At 38.6% G+C, this 20,962-nt stretch overlaps 4 protein-coding genes across 5 annotated transcripts in view; 2 read left to right on the top strand and 2 right to left on the bottom strand.

The window, feature by feature from the left end:
* The window catches only part of LOC114244933 (cationic amino acid transporter 3-like), a 28,655-nt gene extending 26,473 nt beyond the window's left edge, over positions 1-2,182 (top strand). The window contains exon 11 of the mRNA XM_028176891.2: positions 341-2,182. Within this exon, the coding sequence (XP_028032692.2) occupies positions 341-450 (110 nt within the window). The 3' untranslated portion in view covers positions 451-2,182. The remainder of the gene's footprint in view (positions 1-340) is intronic.
* Positions 2,183-5,545: 3,363 nt separating this feature from the next.
* Positions 5,546-20,962, bottom strand: part of LOC114244992 (cationic amino acid transporter 2) — a 44,459-nt gene continuing 29,042 nt past the window's right edge. For both annotated transcript variants that reach the window (XM_089728981.1, XM_089728982.1), the window contains exon 14: positions 5,546-6,764. In XM_089728981.1, coding sequence (XP_089585107.1) covers positions 6,622-6,764 — 143 coding nt within the window. In that variant the 3' untranslated portion in view covers positions 5,546-6,621. The remainder of the gene's footprint in view (positions 6,765-20,962) is intronic.
* LOC114244993 (lipase 1) lies at positions 7,877-9,360 on the bottom strand. The gene has a single exon (XM_028176995.2). The coding sequence runs from the start codon at positions 9,225-9,227 to the stop codon at positions 8,007-8,009; it is 1,221 nt and encodes a 406-aa protein (XP_028032796.2). The 5' UTR covers positions 9,228-9,360; the 3' UTR covers positions 7,877-8,006.
* LOC114244994 (lipase 1) lies at positions 18,935-20,367 on the top strand. Its single transcript, XM_028176996.2, has one exon. The coding sequence runs from the start codon at positions 19,067-19,069 to the stop codon at positions 20,261-20,263; it is 1,197 nt and encodes a 398-aa protein (XP_028032797.2). The 5' UTR covers positions 18,935-19,066; the 3' UTR covers positions 20,264-20,367.

The raw sequence follows: 20,962 nt of genomic DNA on the forward strand, positions 1-20,962 counted from the left end.
ATAAAAATCAAACCCGCAAAATTATAATTTGCGTAATCACTGGTGGTAGGACCTCTTGGGAGTCCGCACAGGTAGGTACCACCGCCCCGCCTATTTCCGCCGTGAAGCAGTTAATGCGTTTCGGTTCGAAGGGTGGGGTAGCCGTTGTAACTATACTGAGACCTTAGAACTTATATCTCATGGTGGGTGGCGCATTTACGTTGTAGATGTCTATGGGCTCCAGTAACCACTTAACACCAGGTGGGCTGTGAGCTGGTCCACCCATATAAGCAATAAAAAAAATAAAAAAAAGAGTATTTCCACTAAACGATATATTAACTGATTTTACTCTTTATTCCAGGTTACCTAATTTACTTCTTGTATGGAATCCGTAACAGTTCACTCAATGCTTCACCGCCCACCGGTAAAGTCGATGACAAGGATAAATCACAAGTCGTAACAAAGTTTTGATCTGTAATACCAGATTAGGCGTAATGTGTCTTACGTGTTGAATAACTGGATATTGTTGTGTATATAATAGTTATAATATTAATCCTGTGATTGTTGGACAGTTAAGGTTGTGAGTGAAAAGCATCACAAGACTATAGATTACTTAGTGTTTTTTATTTATTTATATGAGATACAAAACTGTGCGTAATAATACAGCTCTCACCTCTGAGCCGGGGCTCCCAAAGATCAGCTCTTTCTCTTGGACTCCCTGCACAAGCAAGTCTTTCGAATCATCTAGAATCCTAGTCATCGGATCTCCGATTAAGCGTTCCAGTGTTCAAAGAACCTTTCCCAATTGACACAACCTTCGCATCATCGTCAAGACGCCGTTATAAAGTTCAAAAGTTCAGTCACTACGCCATCAAGAGGCCACTTACAGATGCTATTTCTCTTCTTGATTCACTTGTCACTACCGCCCGTAATAATTTTATTGGGATCTCTTACGTTTTTTTTTAGATTGTTTGTCTGTGTTGCCTATTCCAAAACATAACAAAATTTCGATAGCATTCATCTCCCGATTGCATGCCGATTTGCAACATTCTGTTTATATCTCAAATAAAGTACTCCCGCTCAGTATAATAGTTCACTGTTGTTGTCAATTAACCTGTAAAAATAAAGGTATCATAGAGAAAAATAATCTTTGTTCCTTACCTACTTATGCTTACATTTTTTGTAGGGACTAAAGGCAGGTCTGAGATTCACTGGCGGTCACTAGACCCTTACGGTTAGTCGATTATTTTGTGAAAGATTGTTAAATTTACTTCTCTAACCCTAGAGTATTTTTTAACTCGAATCATATGTCAATGTTAAACAAAAAAAAACACCGATTTTTATATGTGATTTACTTAATTAAAAATCAATTAATGTTGCCATAAATAAATTGAATTGAAGGCCTAGTTAAAAATGGTAATTATTGATTTTAATTATTGTAAACAGTTACAAATTGTTGCTAACTTTAAGGATTATCCTACGATTGTTCAAAGTACATAATATTATTACTCTAAAATTATGAAAACTTCATTCTAAAAATATTGCTGCACTCCAGTTAGTATCCGTAATTTTAAACTGGGAATTGGAAACGAGAACTCCTTCAGTTATTTCTGTACCAGTCCAATGAAATAAATAAATGTCATACGAATGTAAACTAGAGATTTTAGATTTTATGCCTTATAACATTACGGGCTAATGATGTTAAGATTATTATTAAAAATAAAATATTCCCGAATATTTTTTACATATCTTTAAATTAAGCAAAACAACGGGTACAGGTACTTCCAAGCTGCCATACAGGGTGTCTCATTTATGAAACCACCCAATAATTTTAACGACAACTGTGCTTCAAATAAACTTCGACATTCAAGCTATTTAAAATAATTAATTGGTCACAGCAATTTGTTGTAAATTTAATTTCGTTCTCAATTCAAAGCCATGAAGAATGTCTGTGATTAAGGATGTAACAAAATAGTAAATTATTATTTTATTAATTATATATATGTATCGAATTTAGGACTTTTCTTTTCAATCGATAAGTTTGATAATTTAACTATGAAATCCTTAGTCCTAGTCCTTAGCGCGCAAGATATTATTATGTTGAATGTATGGTAACATGAATGCATTATTTGTCTATTTTACATACAATATTCTGTGATCTAATAATAGAAATGTTAATTAAAATAAAACAAAAAAAATAAAAGCGTAACTTTATTTTATCATTAAACAAATAAATACTGCAACTTAATTTCTATAAATAATAACAAACGGAACATTTTTTCTTTAATAATATTAGCCTTAATTTTTAACTTCGTGTGAGTGTAAGTGATACTAATACCAATAGTTACAGAGAATCAAAAAGTCTGATATTTTCGCAACTTTTGATACCCACCATATGCAAAGAGAATGTCAAAATGCGTTTAATACTTTTAAATACTAATATAGTTAGTTTAACAGTAGGTACGTTATGTTTTGACGCCCATACCGCTGTACTGATTTTGACCAATTCAATATACATAGAAACAGTTTAAGCCCTGGAAAAGAATATAGGCATTTTTTTACCCAGTTTTGAATACCGTGTGCTTAGTGCGAGTTTTTTAACGCTCTCGATAGGGTAAAAGTTAATTTAAATTTGTATGGAGTTGGAACTTTTGCCTACGTTTGCCGCCAGGGGCGTTGTTCCAACTGCATACAAATTATTATTAAAAGTCAACTTTTACGCTATCGAGAACGTAAAAAACTCGGATTAAGCACACAGGTCTCGGTCCAAGGGGAGTCCACGCAACGTAATCAACGTATTGCTCAAACCAGCACAAGTAATTCTCTTCTTTCGCTTTCTCGCTCTGTCATTTAAACATATTTCGAGCTCGAGTCTCTGCAGCTAAGGTATCAATACCAAAAATGCCGGAAAAATGCAGCGAACAGTATGTACAGTCAGCTATAAAAACGGATGGTAGTACTGTGTGCTTACAGCGCCCCTAGCGGCACACGTAGGCAAAAGGTTCCAACTGCATCCAAATTTGAGTTAACTTTTACGGTATCGAGAACAATATAAAACTCGCACTAAGCACAAAGAATAATCCTTGGTCGTCACCCACTATACATGCAGCGAATGAAACCACCAGCGCCATCTAGTTTATTTCCTTTCAAATACGATTTAATCTCTCCCAGGATTACAGAACCGAGGCGCCGGTGGCAATCTGCAGCTGATCGTTCTATTTTTTGACAGCTACACTGACAGGTCCTCGACATTGGCAATGACAAGAACAGCTGTCTTACAAACACTACTGCGTCAAAGTCTACAAGTATAATTTCAATTTTCAGATCACTATTATAATACATATGCGTCAAGGAAGCGATTTAAATTAAAAAAAGAAACAAAACAATTGAAAGTTGTTATTCATAACAATGTAAAATAATGTCTTGTAGTAAGTTTTATCGGATAACAGGAAAATAAAGATTGAATGAAAAATGATCAAGATCCAGGATCCCGATTCACGCTGATATTTCTATATAATTTTGGAAAAAATCGATCCAGTTGGCTTTATAAATTGCTTCCCACTTATGTCTTGTGTACAGAATAATATTTTGAGGACAGCAGCATTTTAGCGCGGCGGGAGCACACCCTATGGTCTCTCCTCCTGGTCTGTTTATCTTTCGTCCAATAAGTTTAGTCTTCGCGTAAACATTTGGACACTATAGTCGTAAAAACCGCCCTCATCGCTCGAATTTAATGCAATCAATTGTGAATCAAATCAATTGTGATTTAACATTACAGTTTATCAGTCATTATAGTATTATTTTTAAAGTTCATTCATTCATTACAGTTTATTAGTCATTATATTATTATGTAAGTATTATCTTTAATAATGTGTTGTTAATAGTACGCCGCAACATACCTGCTGTATCTTTATCTGTCCAGAATTTCGGGTAATTAAACGGCTGTCTGGCAGAGATCGCTTCTAGCGATAAGACCGCCTATTGTACAAAACGTATCTGTTTGTTGACTGTGTTTTGATGTTAATTGTGTTTTGGTGTGCAATAAACTATGTTCTCTCTATAGTCTAAAGTATTATAAGCATCGTCAATCTGTTGCTAAGTATTTCTTGAAATAATCGATAAAAAAATATGAAAATATACGGAAAACCAAATCTACAGAATCTACAGATCGGTGTGTAAGGTAGATCCGACGTCATGCCTCTGAGCGCTACCGGTCGCGGCGCACCCCGGAGCTCGCTGTAGGCGGACATGGCAATGTCCTAGTCGTGTGACGTTAATCGATCAAAATGCGAAATTTATTTAAATTAAGACCACCGTTTTATATTTCAAGTTACATATTAGGGTACAACGAGAGAACGCCACGCCCCTGATCTCTCTTTGCTCAGCCCACACCCTGGACACGAAGGTCAAGTATCTAGGAGTCCCGGTATTAACCATCCGCGACCGAGCCGCGTCCACACTCGGCCGACCCCACGATTTGCAAGCAAAGTAAACTGTCCCTTCCTAACAAGACGACACTATACTAAGTTAATTATTATTACGTTACATTGTGTATCTGTATGTATATATCGACGCTTGAAAGGCAAACGTGACTAAGGGACAATGCGTGAACTTTACAGTAGACTAATTTAAAGTTGAAATACCTGAAAACAAAATTTATTTTAAGGAATCTAGCTGTAGTAGAATCTAGTTAGTAGCTGTAGGATTGAAATGTTTTTAATAGACCTAGAAATATATTTTTTTTGCGCATTGATTATGGTTATTGCCTATCATTTATGTACAATGCAGTTATTGTCGCTTAGTCACGTTTGCCTTTCAAGCGTCGATATGTAAGGTATATGTATATATGTATGTATATATGTATGTATATATGTATGTGTGTATATATTTAAATTGATTGGTACACCGCGTGTAATTCGTTTCCAAACGATTCTTTTCCGGCTTGTCTGTTCAAAATTTTTAAACTTCACCTACTGATTTATAATCCGGTCCGATCCGGTTGTAGGGCTGTCCGGTGTCGGTTTCTCAATATCAAAATTCCCGAACATGAACGAGTCTGAAAAGGATATCTGTGGCTGGGGGGAGGGGCGTCCCCGGGGGGTCTCCCCCGCACGACTCCCCGCACCCGCCTGCCTCAGTACCGACATCCGCATCCGTACGATTCTAACCTAATCACGATATAGGAACTAAAAATTATAATAGCAATAAAACTATGTAGGATGTAAAGGAACTCAGAGCTCAAAGATAATCACAGCTTCACATAGAAAAGCGAAATTTCCGAATCTGCTACATCAGTGTGCTTAATGCGAGTTTTAAACGTTCTCGATCGCGTAAAAGTTAACTCAAATTCGTATACAGTTGGAACAGCGCCCCTAGCGGCAAACGTACTAGCTCCATACAGATTTGAGTTAACTTTTTCGCTATCGAGAACGTTAAACAAACTCTCACTAAGCACACTGAGCAACCGGGGGATTACTACCGCACCTGCATCTCCCAGGTCAAAGTTCGACCGATGGTCGGTTTTCCTGATAATTCTATTAATAACCCATTACATTAAAGAAAAACATTAAAACAAAAAAATGTATTTATCAAAAGCCCCTGGGTTCCATTGCACCCGACATAATTCAAAACAACCACAGCCTCTCGCGACAATACTGAGCGATATATATCATTTAAGTACCTACGAGACAAATAGCCCAGTCCCACGCGTGGGCTGCAGGGGTGACCCACGCGTGGGACCCTGTGGCCTTGTCCATGACATCCCCGACACGTCACTTTCATCTAATGTTAATAACCGGAAACACGTCAAAATGCATTATCCTGGCCTCCTTTGCATTCAATTGCAAATTTTGCATTATCCTGGCCTCCTCTACGTAACAATGCTCTAATAACTCTATATCAACTACAAATGAATGCTTTTCAATACGATATATTTATTTTCGACTGTAAATAATACTTGAATAGAACCGAGATTCATTTGAAACGTTTTGGTTGAGTTTAAGGATCTTTGTTACATCATTATTCGAAACTCTACATCTATATTATTCATCTTAATGAGTTTAAGGTTCACTGACAGCGAGTTGTATATCTGGTTAAATGTACTCACACTCATCGGTCCCGTTGAGCTCAACTAACAGACTCAAAAAGTCCACCGAGCAGCAGACGGTCCGCAGAAGATCCTCCCTTTATATTTGGGAACGATGTTGATATGCGGCATCAGAGTACCCCACCCCCTCTCTCCTACCCCCTTCCCCCGCCCCCGTATAGGCAGTTTCACACTTAACTACTATCGAGCTAAAATGTCAATCAGCAGATTATTCATTCCAGAGATTACACAGTAATCCAGAGATTCCGTACTTAAGTTATATCTTGATATTGTATGACATGATGTTTCAGTATTCATTTATTTTTCTAAGCTTAAACTTTAGAAAATTCAACTCGACATGTTAATTCTTGAATGTCTTAAGCTCAAACCAAACCAAAACGTTTCAATACCTTACCTAAAACTAGCACATTTTTAATGGTACATTTTCCTTTAAGAACAGCGCGAATTGTTTCCTACCCTCCCAACGTTCAGATACTAGATATAAAGGACACGACGGTGTTGCTGGGGCTGACGACGTCGTCACCCTCGGCGTCGGGTCAGCCCAGCGCGTGGGTCAGCCCAGAGTGGTTCAGCAGGGCGGTGTGGCCGTCGATGATCTGATCCGCCAGCTGGATCGAATCCATGGTCCGACGGCGTTCAGTGCTGTTCCACATGCCGTAGGAGAAGTAGATCACGAGACCTGGAAATCGGAAGAACGTCATTTTAAATTTCAAAGTTCTGAACAGATTTATTTAGCTGACGCTTATTTCTGCCGTGAAGCAGTAATGCGTTTCGGTTTGAAGGGTGGGGCAGCCGTTGTAACTTACATTGAGACCTTAGAACTTATGTCTCAAGGTGGGTGACGCATTTACGTTGTAGATGTCTATGGGCTCCAGATGGGTGGACGAACTCACAGCCCACCTGGTGTTAAGTAGTTAAGCCGTCACCCTCTTTGAGATGTAAGAATTCTTGCCGAATTAGTTATTTGTGTTTAGTTTAAAAACAACTCTAGCCGTTGGCAAAGCGACATTACCTGTGCTCTGAGAGCAGTGTGGTTCACAGGAAATCTCATCCAGAATCTCAACAATAGGTTAGGTTACAGATCTTATAGTATAGGATAGTAATAAAGATTTTTATAGAATAATCAAAATCCGATTGAACTACGCAATAAACGTTGAAACAATTGTTTCCTGGACATTTATCTCAAGGCAATTTCAATTGGATTACAAATAAACCATAAAAGTTTACACATGCAAATATTATTGTGATATAGCACGCATATTCGTGCGTTCGTTGCTTAAATACGTTCAAATAGAGTTTCTATTTGAATACGGATAAGCCCCACAATCGTTATCAACTTTCACGGTACTCTTAGAGCAATAATTATGTAAGGACCCGAACACTTAAAATTTTCACTTATACTATGATTTGTAAAAAAAACATTCAGAAGATGAATAATAATATAGAACCGCCATTATTTTTAAGCTTCTTTTTATTGCTTAGATGGGTGGACGAGCTCAAAGCCCACCTGGTTTTAAGTGGTTACTGGAGCCCATAGACATCTACGACGTAAATGCGCCACCCAACTTGAGATATAAGTTCTATGGTCTCAAGTATAGTTACATAAGCTTTAGCCAGGGAAGGCTATCAAACACCAATAGCAGTGCCTTGACACAAATGGTACTCAACACTGATGCTGCACCAGATGTGGAAACCGCTGTATGCTCCTCAACGTTCTACTAGAATGAGTCGGTAAAGCAGCATCCTAGTTCTGTAAAACTTACGACTACTGTTCCAGTATACCACTTTTAAATACTAGAAATAAACACTCTGATATGTTTCTTTTGATAATTTATTGGTTCATTTCATTAATAAATATCTCTGAGCGTTATTTAATGCCGTGTAGTAATTCAGAGAATACTAAAAACTGTTCTGATCGAACTTAATGACTATTGTATCTCTTCAAAGTCTCTAAAACGTATGGATAAGAAATCGCGTAACTGTTACGACCCCACAGGTGGTCTAAATGGTTGAAATAGTCCGGCTCAAGGATCATGTGATCCTTCACATTGACCAGGTTTTGTTTTAGTAGCTCCATGTCCTTCAGAGTCGATATTCTATCGTTCTTCCCCGACACTAATATTGTATCGAATGTGACCTTTCTCAAATCGTAATTGGGTGGTGTGAACGCTTTGTATTTGTACAAATTCTTTGTAGTCCCGTAATCGTAATTACTGAAAGATCTCCTGCTGCCGATCTGGGCGAAATGCACTAAATTCTTCCACGACGTGCCCGACGGGAAATGGGCCATGATGATGGGAAAAAAATCAGGGTCCATTTCATCTGATTTCGTGCCAATTAATGGCGCTAAAACTGCTCCCATGCACAGCTCGTAGCTGATCGGCAATTGTGTGCAGAGCATATTCATAATTCCTTTTGTAAGAGAGCTATAGCCGGATATTTCGTAGAGATCAAATGGCATCGCAGCCTTGTCTATTACGTTACCGAATGTGATTAATGACGCGATCGGTCCTCTCGTGTTCTGCAGATGACAAACCGGTGCTAGGGCTATGAAAACATTGACTTTCTCGTTGTATTCCGGTCTGGTTGCACCCAAAATAAGTGTCATCGTTGTCCCTTGAGAAAATCCGACTATATTAACCTTCGACTGCCCTGTCGCATTCAAAACATAGTCGATATTAGCGGGTAGATCATAATATCCAAACTCGTGTATGCTGTAGTCCCAGAAGGCGAAATCATCGTCTGGATTTAGTGTCATGTGTTTCCTGGTGTATCTCGTTCCCCTCACATTTATAGCCCAGACATCGTAGCCCGATGCTGCAAGTATGATAGCCAAAGAAGTGTTTCCTCTTATGACGTAGTCATCAGCAGTTCCAAATATCCCGGGTAAGAGTAGCACGGGTCTAGTTTTGTCGCCTGGTATGTTGAATAGCTTCAGAATATATCCATCGCTAGTGATGACATCGTGCTCTTCGACTTCATACCCATATTTTTGGACAAGTTCAGTGAAGTTCATTAACCCTTCCACTGGTACCTTCGTTAATGTGGCCGTTATGTTCCGAACGGTCTGTGACGTCACTGCGCTTATTATCGCCAATACTAGACATATCCGAAAAAAACACAACATTTTGCGTTCACTCATATACGCAGTGCAAAGTTTGTGTGAATAATTCTAATTAAAAACATATATTTATAGGTACATTTTTATCAATAGCAATTCAAAGAGTTTTTTTATTTTGTCGAAACAGTTGAAAATTGGGTGATTTAATTCAATCGGGGCGCCCGCAGTCGATATTTTCTAGACGAAAATCAAACAGCTAGGTCATTTCGACTAATTTATTAAGGTAATTTACTTCGAATGCATACTCATTAGTGTAATTTGTTGACCCGCATTCGTGCCTAAATTATATCTAGATCGCGTACTCACAATATGAAAATCATACTCGTATAACTAATAAATACATTTGTGATAAACAGACAACGGATCAATTTTGTATTTTCTTCCATTTTCGCGATGCGTAGACATAATTGTAACTGTGTAGGTATGTGTGTTTTTTATCATCATATTTCTGTGATGCATTGAAAACTTCGGAAATCATATTTTATAATTACACGAATAAAAAGATGTGTGATCGTGGGACACCGGATAGGAACGAAGTTCCTTATTATAAAAATATTAATTTTAAGTTCTATTCGAGGTATGAGCTCATGAGAACCCTTATCTTCTCCATATTCTTGTACGCTTCTGAGACGTGGACCCTCAAGGGCCGTACCCGATCGAGAATTGACGCATTTGAAATGTGGTGTTGGCGCAAAATGTTGGGCGTATCATGGACGGAGCGCCGAACAAATGTGTCAATTCTCGAGGAGCTAAACGTCAAGACCCGTCTATCTGCAATTTGTATGCAGCGTCTCCTCAAGTACTTCGGACACGTGGCCCGACAAAATCCTGAGAACTTGGAAAAATTAATAGTTGTAGGTCATGTGGAAGGAAAGAGAAGTCGAGGAAGATTGCCAACCAGGTGGACGGACATTATCAGGGAGGCCACAAACACCAGCGTCCCGGGCGCCATTAAGTAGGCCGAATGCAGGCAGCATTGGAGGAAGCTGGTGCAAAAACTGGACCAAGGTGGTCACGACCCTCAGTAATGAGGAAACGACAGAGAAGAAGAAGAAGAAGAAGATTCGAGGTATAAAGAAAATCATACTGGAGGTTTCGCAACAACCCACGGTCATTCGGTAACGTGCGAACTTATTGTGGTACACTTCATTCACCGTTGTTTGCATAAGAGTTAGTATATTGCGCAAACGAACGCTCTGAGATCGTGGTCAATGAATGATAAAAAAATATGTTATTTTTTGTACGTTATTACAAAGTTAAGTCGTACACTGTGTCATTAGTAATAAGAATCTTACGTTACGGACGTTTTTTCCCGGTTAGGGTACCCCTCCGCATCGTCCCATAAGGAACTTCGTTCGAAAAACCGACATTAAACCATACAACAGCACGGGAGTCCATGATTATCACTTCACGATTTCCACTGCGGAAATAAGCAGGAAAGTGGGGACTATCCGTGAAGGCCCATGCTTGCTTGAATTATGCTTTCACAATATAGTCAGAGAACACTACTCTGTTTGTTCTTCAACGAATCCTTTAATTGCCTTTCGCCTTAGCTATTGACTTATGGAGAAGTATCACTCGAGTTAAAACTTCTACCACCATACCTTCTTATTTATTTATTGCTTCGATGGGTGGACGAGCTCACGGCCCACCTGGTGTTAAGTGGTTACCGGAGCCCATAGACATCTACAACATAAATGCCGCCACCCACCTAGAGACATGATTTCTAAGTCTCAGTTTTTACAGTACAACGGCTGCCCCACCCATCAAACCGAAACGCATTACTGCTTCACGGCAGAAATAGGCAGGGTGGTGGTACCTACCCGTGCGGACTCAAGACTTCCTACCACCATTTACGCAAATTATAATTTTGCGGATTTAATTTTTATTACACGATGTTATTCCTTCACCGTAGAAGACAATCATGAACATTTGTTAAGTACGTATTTCATTACAAAAATTGGTACCCGCCTGGGATTCGAACACCGATGCACCACTACATACGAATACACCGGACGTCTTGTCCTTTAGACCACGACGACTTCTCGCCGAATTTGTTCTTTGTGTTTAGCTTAAAAACAACTCTAGCCGTTGGCAGATCGACATTACCTGTGCTCTGAGAGCAGTGTAGAGTGGTTCACAAGAAGTCTTATCCAGAATCCCAACAATAGGTTAGGTTACAGATCATTATAGGATAGTAATAAGGATTTTTACAAAAATCCGATTGAACTACGCAATAAACGCAGAAACAATTGTTTCCTGGATCCTACATACGAATACACCGGACGTCTTATCCTTTAGGCCACGATGATTTCAAACTTCGACCTGTGGGCCCAACGCATAACGCATAACGTCCTGCGATTTCTCGTGACCCAAAAAAAGGTCGTACAACTGCCTCATTCAACAACAGCAGGAAGTTTGCACATGAAATCGCGGACCCTTTTACGTGCAACGAATTACCCATTCGAAGCGCTAAATTTCATACGCGACTTTGCTTGCGTATCATTCTCAAATCTCCAATAATTTAGGTAATTAAGTAATCCAGCAAAATTTCAAAAAAATATATTCATATTTTAACTAAAACAAAAACTATTGGTCCGTCATCGTGTGTTCACGAGACGTTTATCCGAAGTATTTATCGAAGAAAAAAACCGAAAAACCCCAACTCATAAAATGCCAACTTTCCATCGAAATCAAAGATTTCAGAGAAATAAACCGTAACTTAAACTGTTGAAACCTACTTGTAAGTTGGAACGGTAATCTTGATTATTTATTGAGGAAACATTTATTTTTCTTACTATTAAATGTGTTGTGATGATCATAAAAAATCTCATTTACGACACCAAGACAATTCGAAGTGACACTACGAGGGCTGCACTAAAAGTATCGGGAATGGAATATTTCCACTGTTCCTGTCATATTAAAATCTTTTTAATTGAAAACTTCATGGTTTTAAAAATCGAATACCATTTATTTATTTAAAAAAAGATTTTCGGTCTTGTCACGAGGTTTTGTCAAACTTGTTTAGTCGTTGAGAAAATGGAATTGACTCGAGAAAATTCAACAGCGATGATTTATTATGACTTTCGAAGTGGTTTAACACAAAAACAGTGTGTTGACCGGATGATTTCTGCATTTGGTGATGAAGCCCCATCCAAAACCACAATTTATCGCTGGTTTGCTGAGTTTCAACGTGGACGCGTCAAGCTCAGTGATGATCCCCGTCAAGCTCGTCCAAAAACTGCAGTCACCCAAGAAAACGTTGATGCTGTGCGTAAGCTGATTGAAGAAGATCGACATGTGACATACCGCGAAATTCAGGCAACTTTAGACATTGGCATGAGTCAAATACAAATAATCTTGCATGAACAATTAGGTGTAAAAAAGTTGATTTCCCGATGGATACCGCATTCGCTCTGTGAAGAGCAAAAAGCGGCTCGCGTTACTTGGTGCGTCAGAACTCTCGAAAGAATCCACGCAGGATCCTCAAATTCTGTATACAACATTGTATCAGGTGACGAATCCTGGATATACGCGTACGAACCCGAAACAAAAAACCAGTCACGAGTTTGGGTGTTCGAAAATGAGTTAAAGCCAACAAAAATTGTTCGTTCACGGAGTGTTGCAAAAAAAATTGTGGCCACGTTTGTCTCCAAAACCGGCCATGTTACGACTATTCCTCTTGAGGGACAAAGAACGGTTAATGCAAAATGGTATGCTAGCATTTGTTTGCCACAGGTCGTTTCTGAACTCCGTAAAGAGAACTGCAACCGCCGTATCATCCTCCATCACGACAATGCGAGTTATCACACCGCGCACAGAACAAAAGAGTTTTTAGAGCAAGAAAACATAGAATTATTAGACCATCCGTCGTACAGCCCCGACCTAAGCCCTAATGATTTCTATACTTTCCCTAAAATAAAGAATAAATTGCGTGGACAGAGATTTTCATCACCTGAAGAAGCTGTGGACGCCTACAAAACGGCCATTTTGGAGACCCCAACTTCCGAATGGAATGGTTGCTTCAATGATTGGTTCCATCGTATGGAAAAAGGTGTCAAATTTCGCGGAGAATACTTCGAAAAGCAATAAATACATTTTTAAATAGTAATGTTGTGTCACTTCGTTAATTCCCGAAATTTTCAGTGCCGCCTATGTACTTTGTTATGTATTATTCGGTATATGGCCCATCTAGAAAGTTCCTACCATAATTGAAGCTATATCATGGTAGAAACGTAATAAAACTGTCTTCAATGACAGCGAGAATCGTGCCAATAGATCCGACAGACAAAATCGGGCGGATTATATTATTATTTTAAATGACGCGTGAGCTACATGCTCCAACGCTACTGGTTTGTTTGTGCTGATAAGGGTTACAGTACCAATAATAGGAACAACTGCGATCTCCAATATCCTGTTTGCTGACACGAGTCATAAGGAAATTTCAAACCAAAACCTATTACGGTCGTTTAGATTAATTAAACGCTCTCTCGTAAACAAACAGACGATCTAACTTCCGTCAGTACGTCAACACTGAGAAATCGCCCGGGAGACCTTGACATTCGCGGTTGACACATTGACCCACTCGTCACGATGGTTTGCATTCAAGCGACAGATAAACCTTCGACTTTCTGACAATTACATTAAATTGTTGTACAGTTTGAAAGGCAAATAGTCGACACCGCCTATGGTAAGAACTACAAAACAAAAATCGTAGTTATAATATGAATTTTTATGTTATTTATTTTCGTTAGTTATAATTTATAAGAGACCTAATGCCAATTCCTAAATTTATCGTATTTTGTCATAGCAATTTAGGATCTATTTCCACTGAGTTTCTCGCCGGATCTTCTCAGTGGGTCCGTTTTCGATCCGATGGTAGATTCCGGTAAGCACTGCTCTTGCTAGGGCTAGTATTAGCAAATTCGTCAAGTTTGAGGCCCGTGAGCTTATCCGAGCGAGTAGCTGGATGAATCTAGTATAGAGATCGGCAAAGTGCGGCTCTTTGAACTCTTGAGTGTGGCTCTGGCACAAATATCCTACGGGCTTGCCCGGCCTCTAATATCCGACTGTAAACGAATAAGCCGGCTAATAGTATGTAAGGTCATTTAATATCAGCACCCCTGACTGATGTCGATTATTATATATTATTCGATTATATAATAATCGAAGCAGTATACAATATAGCATTTATTTTATAATTTGCAATAATAATTTATTCCAAAAAAATTTATTATTTCAAGAAAAATATATCTTTTTAATATTAAATAATTCTTATGGATTATTATAAATGAAATGTTGGCTCTTTAGCTAATAAGTTTGCCGACCACTGATCTAGTACGACCACTCGAGGTCATACCTACAATAGGTAGGGGAAACAAAATAGATACTATAAGGAACAAACCTACACAATGTCAGAATTAAAGTCGGATCCAATTTAAAAAAAAAGCTTTATATAAATTCTTGTGTATTTTGTTTATCTTTTCGGAACGACGTTCCTTAACGTGACTAGCGGTAGCAGTTAACTGATAACAATCGTCACGTAACTAAAAAGCGTTATACCCCCTCTAGGCGATAGAAAGAGATAGCTCTTCTATTATTTTATTTGTTGTTTCGTTGTGGGCTGCCTACGGGGTGTTGTTACTGTGTGCTTATTATGTTTTGTATTCGGGTTCACAATTTAATTTGATTTTTGTTTTGTTTTTTTTTCTTAAATTTTTATTATTTACTAGTTTTACTAATTTATACCATATTCTAAGTATGTACACACGTAATTAGCCTTCATTCCCGCAAAGAACCAGGGGGAAACGGGGGTGACTGAAAATCAGCGCTGTTCGATTTATCAACCTCGAACAGCAATAGCTGAGCCACCTCCTTTTGCCTTTTTCTCTTTTTTTTTTTCTTTTCTTTTATTTGTATTCCATTTTATTTTCTGTGATGTGAAAGGCAATAAATGATTTTTATTATTATTATTATTATTATTATTACATGCAAGTGTACGTGCAAGTTTGGAGATTCAAGTACATATTACATGGGGCAGTTTATACAAATAGCCTCAATATTCTATTTAGGATTTTATTTTATAAACTACTAACGACCCGCCCTTGCTTTGCTTCGGAAACTGTAATTTATTATTGATTTCTCCACTATTTAATGAATGTTATTATATATATAAACCTTCCTCTTCAATCACTCTATCTATCATCATCAAAATCCGTTGCGTAGTTTTGAAGATTTAAGCATACATAGGGATATAGGGACCGAGAAAGCGACTTTGTTTTATACTATGTTACTATTAAGGGAACCTTTTTGATTAAGGATACCTATCTAACAAAGTTATCTCGATCGCGCACTTTTTTTTCTCTCCTATTTTATACTACCGAAGTAATAAACTAAAATTAGTGACTTAACGATACACATAATTGGGCTTTGCAGTAAACCCGAAGATCTATATGTCTGAACGAATACATATCTGAAGCGTAATTTTAGTGCGGTTATTCGCAGATACATACACATAGGTGCAGTTATACCCAGGCTTTGCTGAGCCCTTGCTCGCCCACCTACCCTGGTAAAACTGGAAAGGCCTCCGGGCCACCAGTAATCTCTCAAACATAAAAAAATTAAATACCTTTAACAAAAAACTACTGAATCTAATTTACCGTAGGAGACAATGCTTAGGATTCTACAGCTCAAACCAGATCGCTTCAATGCCAGATATACTTATAAGGGTATTTAGGCCAGCAATGTTCTCTCAGATTCTTTATTGTTTAATCATCTATTATTTTTAAGGACATGTTGACTATTTAACTCGTTTATTCAGCTTTCACCCGACGCAGAGACGGCGCGTGGGTAATCTCGAAACAATGGAATTCCTACACATTCGGCATTGTGGGAAAGCGAAGTCGATTTTACGTTCGGTGGTTTAGTTTCTGTTTGTTTACATTCTCACATGATGGAATCACTGATTGGAGTAGTGGGGCGTATTGAGAGTCCGCACGTGTGGGTACCACCACCCGGCCTGTTTCTGAAGTGAAGCTGCTATACAATACAATTGAGACTTTTTTTATTTATTGCCCTTGTAGGCAGACGAGCACACGGCCCACCTAATGGTGAGTGGTTACCGTTGCCCATGGACTTCAGCAATGTCAGGGGCAGAGCCAAGCCGCTGCCTACACTAACTTCGCAAATGTCTCAAGATCAGTAAGGGCATTCACGTATGGGCTCTAGTATTTAACCAGCTTACTGTCACAGCAACTCTGAGTGTCTCTTCCAGATGTTTTTTGCCACCGACCATCCGACTCAGGATTTAAGCCACGGCGTTTCCAGAGCATTGTGTTGATGGTGTTCGGATATCTATACATGACGCTGACACTCACCATCAGGCCGTAAGCTCGTCCGCCTTCGTGGGTAATAAATATAGGCTAAAACCAAATCCACGATTCGCTATTCATGAGGTGTATCACACGGCAGGTCCGCCGACGCGTTAATTACCAAGTTACGTTGACCTCGGCACCGACTCTAACATTGAACTGTACATTCTCATAATTACTAATTACACTTCCTATTTTTGAGACTTCTCTTATTTGTTTGAAACTTGAAGATGTTTTTTTTGCCCTACCTAAGCTGATAGCCTTGAGAGGCTATGTCAGCGTAATCTTAACGTGTAGGTAAGCTCTCGAGGCTCAAACCAGGCCCTGGGAAGAGCAGCGCTTCGCAGAATCTACCACCGGATCGGAAACGCGACCCACTGAGAAGATCCAGCGAGAAGCTCAATGGGCTGTTATTTATCTATATATTGCCATGAATTCTGGCATTAGACACTAAAAGTGCCCAGAGAGAATTTATTTATTACAAAACTAGCTGACCCGGACTTCGTAGTGCCTCAATCGACAAATAAAACACCTAAACTTTTGTATAAAATAAACTTAAAACAAACAAAAGGAATCCGTCCGATGAGGGACACATCAAAGGGAAAACAAAATTGTTATTTTTATTTGATTCCGAGCATTTTCATATTTATCAAACCTTTTAAACCTTCTCTGGACTTCCACAAATAATTCAAGACCAAAATTAGCCAAATCGGTCCAGCCGTTCTCGATTTTTAGCGAGACTAACGAACAGCAATTCATTTTTATATAATATATAGATTATGGCATACTTACAAAATAACCAACCAAAGGGACTGATCATATTTTAGACTTCAACTAAGCAGTTTATATCGGTAATTAAAAAAAACTTCCAATAAGATCTCGATACTATTCCAAGTAGAAGCAACAAACAATAAAAAAATACAATGCAGTTTTTAAATTTAGCGCAGAAATTCTAAATGATTCCGGGATTAAAATGTGTCCGTCCAAAAATTTTAAGAGACATATCTTACATAAGAAAGAAATTAAAAGCTCGAATTTTAGTTCCAATCGAGTGTAAATTAAAATTTGAACTTAAACAAAACATTTCTATCAAAATCACAAACAGACACTCCAATATGAACTATATATATGTGAATAGAGAAATACAATACAGTTAGGAGGAGGTACCAATAACTCTTCTGTTTGTCAGCCACTTTCATTTTTTTTTGTTTAATAGCTACGAATGTACCTAAATGTTTGCCGGAAAAATGTAACATAACAAAGGAGAAAACGTAATACAAAAGACGAATTTATATCTTGCGTTATCCGAAATTATGGTCGAATTTAGAACGGCGAACGCTGGTTTGTATAATTGAATGAAATTTACATATAAATGCTCAATAGTTGCAGATTACAAACAACAATAATCAAATTCACTGTCTCACTCACTCATGTCACATGACACGTTTGTGATCACGAAAAACTTCAAGTATTTTTTTATTTATTGCTTCGATGTGTGAACGAGCTCACAGCCCACCCGGTGTTAAGTGGTTGCTGGAGCCCATAGACATCTACAACGTAAATGTGCCACCCACCTTGAGATATAGTTCTAAGGTCTCAGTATAGTCACAACGGCTGCCCCACCCTTGAAACCGAAACGCATTACTGCTTCACGGCAGAAATAGGCGGGGCGGTGCTACCTACCCGTGCGGACTCACCAGAGGTCCTACCATCAGTATACAGTATTAAACGTAATCGTATTGGAAATGCAAGAAAAGATTAAGCTAAATAAATTTAATTAATAAAATGAACCACAGAGTACTGTATTCGTTGTGTAAATTAAATATTTTTAATATTGTACAATCAGAGCAGTCGACCAGTATGACCAGTTAACCTTGTCTGCAAATGGTAACGGCGATTTAAAAAAAAAAAACATTTCCTAAGCAGGCACTAACTTATTCAAAAAATGCAACATCCTGAGACCTCAATAATAAACTCATATTCAGTTTGTAATTGTCATTGTGATTTTTTTATTTCGAGTAAGGAATAATAACCCAATGTCATCGAAAAGTAAGGACTAAAGAATTCGAAATGTTAATGGCGTCATCCATCCTAATGTAGGTCGCATCGTAATCCACTCTCTACCACACAACATTATAAACAGTTATTAAATCTACAACCTCGTATCAACCGGTATTCACTGTGACCGCAACTTTAGTAAATAGTGGCTTTGAAAATCTACGCAAAAATTGCGTTTAAAACCCGCAAAGGGTGATTCATATTAACGTTTCGTTTTTACATATAAAAATTTATTAACGTCCGTTCAAACAATTGTGAAATCTAAGATCAGTACGTTAAGTATCAGAATCGATTGCCAAACGGAATTAGTTTGCATAAAACAAAAAAAAAACGCTTCTCGGCATAGTTACGTTTCGCGGTTCGATGTGTGTGCACACATTACGAAAATTTAGCTGTCATATTTAATCCGGTGTTTTTCCTTAAATATTTATAATGTCGATAGTCAAATCGATATTTTTCCTTACGTTAATGATAATCGATAAGCCAGTGACACTATCGATAAACATTACCTCGACTCTAATCGGGCTACCAGAAGACGCAAGATTGAACTTCACGCAACTGGCTTACAAATATGGACTCGTCGTTAGAGAATATGAGGTGATCACTGAAGACGGATATATATTGAAACTCTTCAACATACAAGGGAATAAGAAACGACCTGTTTTACTTGCACACGGTATATTTGGAACAGCTGATATTTATCTGCTAAGAGGCAAGACGTCGTTAGGGTACATCCTAGCAAAACAGGGTTATGATGTGTGGGCACTTAATGTGCGAGGATCGAGGTATTCCAGGAAACATTTGACACTAGACCCCGATAAGGACAAGGCATTTTGGAACTTCAGCTTCCACGAGCACGGCTATTACGACTTACCGGCGAACATCGACTTCATCTTGCAATCAACCGGCCAAAACCAGCTCAGCATTATCGGTATTTCTGAAGGGACCACCATAACTTTCGTACTGGCGAGTATGAGACCGGAATACAACGAAAAAATTAATGTATTCCTGGCTTTAGCGCCGGTTGTGTATCTACAGAATTTGGAGCCTCCCTCTTCTATACTACTGCAATTCAGCGCAGAGATCAACGACCTTCTAACCGTATTGGGCTTCGAGGAGCTCTTTGGCTATAACTCAATATTTAAGGCGATTTACAACATAATCTGCGGTCAGAGAATCGGATACGACTTGTGTCTGAAAATAGGATTCTTCCCGGTAACCGGGGCGGATGCGGACGAACTCGAACCTGAGTTCTACTACACTACAATAGGACAGTTCCCGGACGGAACTTCGAGGAAGAATTTGGCTCATTACACACAGGTGGGTAGGAGAAGGATTTTCGCGCAATACGACTACGGGAGAAGGATGAACTTAGACATGTACCAGTCCGCTGCGCCGCCGGAGTACCCTTTAAACAGGGTGACAATCAAAGTGGTGCTTATTTGTGGGAAAAATGACAAACTGTCCACGTTAAAAGACGTTCAGATATTGAAGGATAGACTCCCTAATGTTATAGGTTTTCGTGTCATGGAATCGAATACGTTCAACCATTTGGATCACGTTTGGGGACGTAACGTACACAAAGTCTCTTATCCGTTTATCATTAAAACGCTAAGAAAGTTTAATTGAATTTAGTGAATTATAATAATTATTAAAACAATGAATTAGTACAAAAATATCGATTAATTGGTGAGTGTATTTTTTTAATCTTATCCGGTATATAGAAATATTGTGAGTCCGCACAGGTAGGTACCACAATACCACCTTTTTTATATTTTTTTGCATTATTGGGAGAATGAGCTCACGGCCCACCTGATGTTAAATGGTTACCTGAGCCCATAGACATATATAACGTAAATGCCGCCACCCACCTTGAGATATGAGTTCTAAGGTCTCAGTATGGTTACAACGGCTACCCCACCCTTTAAACCGAAACGCATTACTGCTTCACGGCTGCAATAGGAAGGTTGATGGTACCTACCCGTGCGGACTCATAAGACGTCCTACAACCAGTAAAACCCTACCTACTTCTGTCGTGAAGCGTTCTGGCTCGAATTGTAAGATAGACGTTATACAATACAATAGACTTCGATGTAATGTTTCACTATCGGCATTCACAACATCTGTGGGCTCCAATAACCACTTAGCATCAGAGGGCGATCGTGAGTTCATGCATGGAATTCTTCTAAAGACTTATGCATATTAATTGCGTTTGTTTATTCATAAAACGAACTAAATTGCTTTATTATATGAGAAAGTAGATCATTCTTGATTTAATCGAATCCATCAAACTTTATTTAAGACTAGCTTGTTCCGCGACGCCGTTCG

This window comes from Bombyx mandarina, chromosome 08, assembly GCF_030267445.1.
Source record: "Bombyx mandarina strain Sakado chromosome 08, ASM3026744v2".
In the NCBI taxonomy this organism is placed as follows: Eukaryota; Metazoa; Arthropoda; class Insecta; order Lepidoptera; family Bombycidae; genus Bombyx; species Bombyx mandarina.